Below are 7,320 nucleotides of genomic sequence, written 5' to 3'. Positions count from 1 at the left end.
TCGATCAAAAATGGCCGGAACGAAGTATGATTCAGAATCCATGTTTGGCACGTGGGCAATGTCATGATGTGCTTGCGTTCTACTCTTCCGGGAAATGGGGAAATCCCGGCCAACAATACCAAGCAAAGAGTCGTGGTAACCTCGTGGAGGCTGAGTCAATGATCATAGCGCCAGTCTTGCTGGCCTGGCCCCTGGGGGCAACGTGCTGGACCTGCCATGTTAGCGTCCCTTACTGAGGAGTTTTCGGGTCAGTCAGCAAACACAGGGGTTGCTCGTAAGGATTTCAAAAAGCATGGTGATCTTATAATACATACCCTAGTTACCTTGGAGGAGTTCACTGAATTAATGGACGACATTCAAATATCCACCTCTAGGCCTGCACCGAATGTTGAGAAGTAGCGATATGTAGAATCATCGATCATCGATACCCTTTCTCTTGACTCAGAGACGATTACTTTCGTTTTATTCTTTCGCACTCGGTTCTCCCATTTGTGGCAACCAACAGGTTCTGTCATGTGGCCTTCCTGTCCTGTGAGTTCATCCATCCTGTTGACCATGTTGATCCTGTGCATGATGTGACGTACGATGGAGATCTATGTCAAGCCCAGTCTTCATGAACTCTTGCACCTTGGCCTTTACTTCAAGTGATAGAGGTTATCCAGTGGCAGGAAATCGCTTCCTCTCCGTTGTAACCGCTTGCATCGAGTGCCTGTCACAAAAGCTGACCCCAAAGTCGAGGTTCTTCTGCCCGCATTCGAAGAAAAAGGCTCCGGCATATACGGGCTTGGTCGCCAGCCAGAATCGGTGATGATCAGCGGCAGGTTCCCAGTCTATAATTCCAGTAACGACGTTGCCATCGCTGGTGTCATGATGTTTAGTGGTCCAAGATCCGCATGATTGAACTGAAATGGTCGGTCAATGTCCGGAGGATGATGAGCTGAGATAGTTGCCAAGTAGGTCCGTATGGCCTTCATTGTGAAGAACCAAGTATTATCGGTAGCCAAAATGGATGAGACGGATCAGCACTATCCATCAACATCGATTCATAAGCACCATATCCAGTAATTTTTGCAAGAGAATGGTAACATCGACAGCCAGTCAAACACAGACCCGGGTACTATCAACTGCAATTTGTACGCGTTGGGGTGGTCGTAGTTGAGGCCATGCCTGTTCCAGTGTTTGTTCTCTGACTCGCTTTGTTATCGGGAAGGTTATGTTGACCGGGTTGTCGATCCACGTGTGTATGATCTCCGGACCATGTGGTCCCGGGGCTCTTTCCTTCATGAATCAAAATGGTTAGCTTCAAGCTCTGTTCCTTCGCACTATGCGTGGAATTTGCAGAATTATTCTCCCGAGCCGCCAAACAACAGCATGAGCTCTTCTGCTATGTATTCTATCGATCTCGGTATCGCCCATTGACCAATCGCTGGTGTGCTTTTTCCAGAGGCCAGAAGTGTCTTCACCGTCCTGCCAGTCAGCTATTGCACTCTCTCTCCTGAGCTCTGAGCTTCTGAGGTTTTCGCAGATCATCGAGGAACCTAATTTTCATGCATAGAAGTCTGATTCGAGTAATTGAACCCTCTATGGGAGGCTGCCTTTCGCTGTTACAAAGTAAATTATATTGCAGGACGGTCGACGAGGTTCGGACAAACAAGAAAATTGATGCGCATTTCGAGTCACTGGTGTTCGGAGGATTTGTATTGAATCTACATACTTCAGATTCGTAGGTCACTGGTTCCCTCGAACAACGGCGAGAAAGAAGTCATTGTTGTGGGCGGGGTTTCGCTATTTGCGGGCGTGCTCGAGCATTGATCTGAGAAATTTCATTGTCACGACTCAGAACACTGTATTTCGGGGATTGAATTCATGCTGCAATTTTGTACCATTTTTGGATTCGTTGATCGTATGCTCGAAATCCATGGACGGGAAGATGGCGTGATGACATGTTTGGTAGCGGCAGAACAAGTTTCAGTAATTATGAGCTTAAGTAAACCCCATGGAGAAGGCTCCCATCTCTGCATTCAGCTCCAGAGCACCCGCTGACGGCTCTGAGACAGCCGTCATTGTACCACATGCAACGTGACTCCTCACTCTCACCAGTGCTCCTCGCCAATGGACACCGAGTTGACGTCGACGCCTTCCTTGAACCACCTTGCGTCCTCGTTAATTCTGACATCGTTGCCGCTCATTTGCCGCTTCCGCATCAGACCATTGTCGGCAAAGGTCCAGTCCTCGAGTCCGTAGGTACGCCACCACTGGCCGCTCTCATCGTGCCATTCGTACCAAAATTGTACGGCAATCTAGCGGTCCTCAGGCATTAGTCCAGTTTGCAAGTCGCCGAGATGATAGGCTGCCTCTACCCTGTTGTCAGAAAAGGCAAACAGCTCTTTGCGCAGTCTATAGCCATCTTCGCGCGACCACTTCTCGCTCAGGAACTGTACAATCTCGTCGCGGCCGCGAAGGAAGACGTCCCTGTTCCGCCAGACTGAGTCAGGTGTGTATGCCATCTTGACTGTCTCAGGGTCCCTAAGGCAAGGTATCAGTCATGTCTTGGATTGTGTCGAGTAACACTAAGTAGAGGTGGATGGTCTGACTTCGTATTCCATGCATCCTGCGCAGCCTTGACTTTGATTCGCGCCGTTTCGGCGGTGAAGGGAGGGCATGGCGGTTTTGTTTCGGTAGACATTCTGGAACGTTGTCGTTTTGTGGTATGTCACGTATGAAATGCGAAAAGTCCCAGTCATTTGTACTTGCGTAAAAAAGAGGAGAACGAGTTGTGACAGAGTGATGCAACATCGGGCTCCCGCATGTTCTCAGTCAGCAACGGTGTCGTAGTAAGGGCGTCAAATCCCGCGGGTGACTCAACATGAATGTTAGCAACAACAAACAACAATGGTCAAATCCCGAAAGGATTCAAACTCCAGCCTGGTTCATCTCGATATGACCATCTGACAACGATCCCTATCTCTGCGTCGGCGTCATGCTTCCCACCGTGGCCGCCTCGGCTCGGAGCAGCGAGGGGCTCCTCGGTCACCTCCGTCCTCCGGCCATCGGAGGTACGGCGGGCGCCTCACCATTTCACACCGTAATATCGCCATCGATGCGGGGCCCGGCATTCGTCGAGACGTGAAGGGTTCTGCCGGATGATCCAGCGCCGAATGGCCTGACGTGCCTGTTGGGCCCTGCGTCCTGGTCTTTGACTGAACTAATTCCAAATACCGCCGATCTAGCCTGCAGCTGCTCGACTTATTTTGGCTGTCCGGCGGCGTCTGGGGACAGGCCCCCGTACTCGCCAGAGTCGCTCTCCACTTACCGCGGAAGCTCGTAGAACCCTTGCGGCCAGCTCGGCATACTCCTGCCTCAATTGACTCGTTGGGCTCGGGGCAGGATCTCGATTGAGCACTCGTTCACCATAAAACACCACGACTCATCCTCCACGAGACTTCATCAGTCTGTCCGCCTCTCGCCTCATACATCTACCAGCAAACCCAACCCAAAAAAACAATAATCACCAGGCTTTTCTACCACACAATCTTCAGCATGTCTCTCAAGGTCGGCGACTCGTTCCCTGAGGGAGTTGTCTTCTCCTACGTCCCTGTCCAGCCTGAGACGTCCGAGTTCACCGCCTGCGGTATTCCCGTCAACTACGACGCCAGCAAGGGTGAGAGAGCCCCTCCTGTGCGACCCCGCACGCAGCCCCTCAATGCGTACTGAGACGCTCCCATCTAACACGAAGCAGAATTCGCCAACAAGAAGGTAGTCCTCGTCGCCGTCCCCGGCGCCTTCACCCCGACCTGCTCCGTCGCCCACGTCCCCTCGTACCTCGCCAACCTCGACGCCCTCAAGGCCAAGGGCGTCGACCAGGTTTGTCTTCATCGCCTACAACGACGCATTTGTCATGAGCGCCTGGGGCAAGGCCAACGGCGTCAAGGACGAGTTCATCCTCTTCGCCTCGGACGCCGGCGCTGCCTTCTCCCAGAGCATCGGCTGGACGCTGGGCGAGCGCACGGCGCGCTACGCTCTCGTTGTTGACCACGGCAAGGTCACGTACTCTGAGCTGGAGACGGAGAAGGGCAGCATTGCGCTGACGGGCGCCGAGGGCGTCTTGTCAAAGCTCTGAGAGGTTTGATGATGATTACGAAGTAACGGTATACAAGATAGACAGACAGACAGACATAGATCATTGATGGTTGACTGTTCGAACTGCCACCTGCTTGTCCCAATGCGGTCAATTCGCAATTGTTCTTGCTCGCTGAGCGACGCGAGTAAGGCTCGAAACACTTTGACAAATTTCTTTTTCGTGGAGCATACGTCGCTCAAACGCGCAGCTCTGGACATGGGATTGCACTGTCCGGCCAGATTCACTCACGTCAGTCAGTGAGGTGTCTTTGATTTATCCCGTGGGACTTTCATGCAATTCCGTGCTACCGAGATGTGTGTAGAGAACCAGCCGTGTAAGACACAAAGAACCTCGACTCCTGCCTTTCGTCAAGTTCCATCCGGGGGGTGGGCTTGGGGGATTGAATCCTCTGCCCGTTTTTCATCTGTCCACGGCGCCCGTCCCAGCCCCTCCTCCGCCCGGAATTACCATTCCAGCTTCCACAATCCGCGACTCAAAACCCTACTCCGAAAAAGCATTTAGCGGGTGTTGGCCTGGACCTTGGCCTGCGCGCCCTTGGAGCCCTGCTTGCTCGAGATGCGGCTGGTCTGGCCCTTGGAGGCGAGGCCGGCGTTCTTGGCCTTGTCGGCCTTCTTCGCCGCGGCGTCGGCCTGCTTCTTCTCCTTGCTCTCCTTGATGGCCGCCGCGCGGGCGGCGGAGCGAGCCTCGGGACGCTGGCTGCGCTTCTCCTTGATCACATCGAGGGAGGCACCGACGATGGCACGCTGGGCCTTGACGGTGCGGCGGGTGCGCTTCTTGGCAACTTCCTGTGGCGGAGGGGTCAGTAGGCTGATCGGAGGCGTGGTGCTTGCGGCCGGCAAGCGGTGCTGCTGCCTTTGGCTGGCAGGGCGGGACAACGTACCTCAGAGATGCCCTTGCGGTGCTGGCGACGGTAGAGGACGGTCCAGGCAATGCGGCGGGGGTTCTTGCGCTGGAGGAACAGCGACTCGGACTTGCTGTTCTGGAAACGGAAAGTCTTGGAGTCACCGCGGACGTAGAGCTTACCCTACAAGTTCACAGCCTGGTTAGTCCTGGATCTCTCAAAGAGTATGAAGCAATCGTGATCCCCCTTCCCCATCAGACCCCTCCGCAATATCTTGTCTCCCACATCTGGGCAGCCCTAGGCTTGAACAGGCCCTCGTCCATCTCGCATTGGGGTCGTTTGGGAAGCAGGCAAGGAAGGAGTCTCGCGTGTCGTACCTTTCCAGGGTAGATTCTCTGGCCCGAGAAGGAGTCGTCGTACGTGCGCATCTTGAAAGATTGAATGTCAGCTCGATAATTCGGAGTGGCGATGGGCAATTTCGGTCGCTGTTTTTCGGGTGCAGTCCGCGGCTTCGGCCAGCTGGTTTGCACACCAGGAAAACTGTGGAAGACTGCTGGGCGTTGTAACGGGTAACACGTACTTTGGCGGTATTTGATGCGAACGCTTGACTTGCTTGTCTGTGAGGGTAAGTACGATCAGGTGCAATTTTTCGACAGGTGAGTCGTGCGTCGAATAGCCCTGGCCCCACCGAGCCATCGCTTCCATGTTCGCTCAGGTCACATGACCATAGAGCTGGGTCGTGGCTCGGTGGGGCTTTTTGAACCAGTGTGGCTTGGTTTCACTCGCCCACCACCTGGTCACACCCCGCCCAACTTGGCCTCCTGCTGGGGCATTTCGTCACTCTACCTTTGTTAGGTCAACCCCGGCGGACAAATGACAGTCGTCAATCCCGACCTCATCGCAGATGCTGTGTTCGAGAAGTTCTGCCAGCTTCCCGCAAGACGCAAGCCCCAAGTGAGGAACAACGGGGTTCATGAATGGGTGCCTCTGAGTGGCATCGTCGCCGCTCAGAATGGAAAACTAACATGTTTGGCCGTAGCGTGAGTTCGACCCCGTCGTCATTGAATGTATCTCATCAGCATCTCGTAGATCGACACTCGCTGGCGGGACATTTCTCACAGGGTACACGATAATATCTCCGGAGCAGCAGTGCCTCAATGGAGTTGTCAGAATGCCTTCACATGCAATGAAAAGCCCACGAGTGTCATTTCCTCCATGTGCTGATGATGATTTCTGCAGTACAGGTATGAAGTGTCTACCGGCTTCTAAAATTCCGCAGGCAAACGGCATTGGACTGCATGACTGGCACGCTGAGATTCTGGTCTTGCGAGCCTTCAATCGTTTTCTCCTATCGGCGTGTCATCAAATGTTGCTCAACAAATCCAGTGAGCTGGGGATCCTGCGCTACCGCACTGATGACCAACGGGGGCTGTACAACCCCCAAGGCGCCCAGGACTGGGAAGGGCAGCCTTTTGCAATTGCGGACGGCGTTCGTCTCTACATGTACTGTTCGGAGGCCCCCTGTGGCGACGCGAGCATGGAGCTTACCATGGCGGCGCAAGAGGACGCGTCGCCATGGGATGCGCCAGTGACAGCTGGAGAAGATGCGACAACCACATCGGCTGATTCTTCCTTGCCCGGGCGCGGCTTCTTCTCTCAGCTAGGCATTGTGCGTCGCAAACCCGCAAGGGCAGATGCACCGCCCACTCTATCCAAGTCTTGTTCCGATAAGATGGCGTTACGGCAGTGCACCTCGATCCTGTCATCTTTAACAGCACTTTTCATCCATCCAGGGAACGCATACATTGATGTCGTTGTCTTGCCCCAGTCGCAGTATTCCGTCACAGGATGCAAGCGTAGCTTTTCGTCGGAGGGACGAATGTCTGCTTTGAAGGACAAGACATGGGCGGGCGGGTATGCATTCCACCCGTTCCAAGTCGAGACCACAGCACGCGAGTTCGAAAACTCCAAAAGAGCTGTGGAAGCCAAGTCGGGGACGGTTGGTGCGAGCAACCTGGCAGCAGCGTGGAACGCCAATGGGCTGGATGAGGGGCTCATCGGGGGTGTTTTGCAAGGAAGACGGGCGTTTGACATCAAAGGTGCCAGCTCTACCTCTCGGAGGCAGATGTGGACGCTGGCTCGTGAAACTGCGTCGTTGCTACACTTGACTGAGCGTGACGTGCGAGCCTCCCTCTCGGCAGCAACATACGCAGATGTCAAGGCTGGAGAGCTCTCACTTCCCCGTCGTACCGTCGTTGGCCAGGTCAGAAGCGAGTCCCTGACCGGATGGACAGAAAACACAGGCGATGATAGCTTTGCCCTAGATAGCCGGTAGGAA

General features: G+C 54.2%; 4 protein-coding genes across 4 annotated transcripts in view; 2 read left to right on the top strand and 2 right to left on the bottom strand.

Moving 5' to 3' along the window:
• Positions 1 to 1,866: 1,866 nt before the first annotated feature.
• On the bottom strand, positions 1,867 to 2,705 carry VDBG_02064 (conserved hypothetical protein; the record flags this gene model as incomplete). The annotated part of the gene is made up of 3 exons (XM_003007830.1): positions 1,867 to 2,300; positions 2,361 to 2,526; positions 2,595 to 2,705. 3 exons carry the CDS (start codon positions 2,684 to 2,686, stop codon positions 2,094 to 2,096), a joined length of 465 nt encoding a protein of 154 aa, XP_003007876.1.
• An 835-nt stretch (positions 2,706 to 3,540) lies between these two features.
• On the top strand, positions 3,541 to 4,120 carry VDBG_02063 (peroxiredoxin type-2; the record flags this gene model as incomplete). The annotated part of the gene is made up of 3 exons (XM_003007829.1): positions 3,541 to 3,661; positions 3,740 to 3,818; positions 3,865 to 4,120. 3 exons carry the CDS (start codon positions 3,541 to 3,543, stop codon positions 4,118 to 4,120), a joined length of 456 nt encoding a protein of 151 aa, XP_003007875.1.
• Positions 4,121 to 4,390: 270 nt separating this feature from the next.
• Positions 4,391 to 5,603, bottom strand: VDBG_02062 (60S ribosomal protein L24; the record flags this gene model as incomplete). The annotated part of the gene is made up of 4 exons (XM_003007828.1): positions 4,391 to 4,926; positions 5,022 to 5,165; positions 5,360 to 5,410; positions 5,563 to 5,603. The coding sequence occupies 3 exons, from the start codon at positions 5,408 to 5,410 to the stop codon at positions 4,639 to 4,641; spliced, it is 483 nt and encodes a 160-aa protein (XP_003007874.1).
• A 276-nt stretch (positions 5,604 to 5,879) lies between these two features.
• Positions 5,880 to 7,320, top strand: part of VDBG_02061 (tRNA-specific adenosine deaminase) — a gene marked incomplete at both ends in the record, with an annotated part of 3,507 nt that continues 2,066 nt past the window's right edge. The window contains 2 exons of the mRNA XM_003007827.1: positions 5,880 to 6,022; positions 6,222 to 7,320. Of these exons, the coding sequence (XP_003007873.1) occupies positions 6,229 to 7,317 (1,089 nt within the window). The remainder of the gene's footprint in view (positions 6,023 to 6,221) is intronic.

Source organism: Verticillium alfalfae, genomic scaffold, assembly GCF_000150825.1.
Source record: "Verticillium alfalfae VaMs.102 supercont1.2 genomic scaffold, whole genome shotgun sequence".
Taxonomy (NCBI): domain Eukaryota; kingdom Fungi; phylum Ascomycota; class Sordariomycetes; order Glomerellales; family Plectosphaerellaceae; genus Verticillium; species Verticillium alfalfae.
Note: the sequence above shows the minus strand (reverse complement) of the source record. Positions and strands in the feature narration are given on the sequence as shown.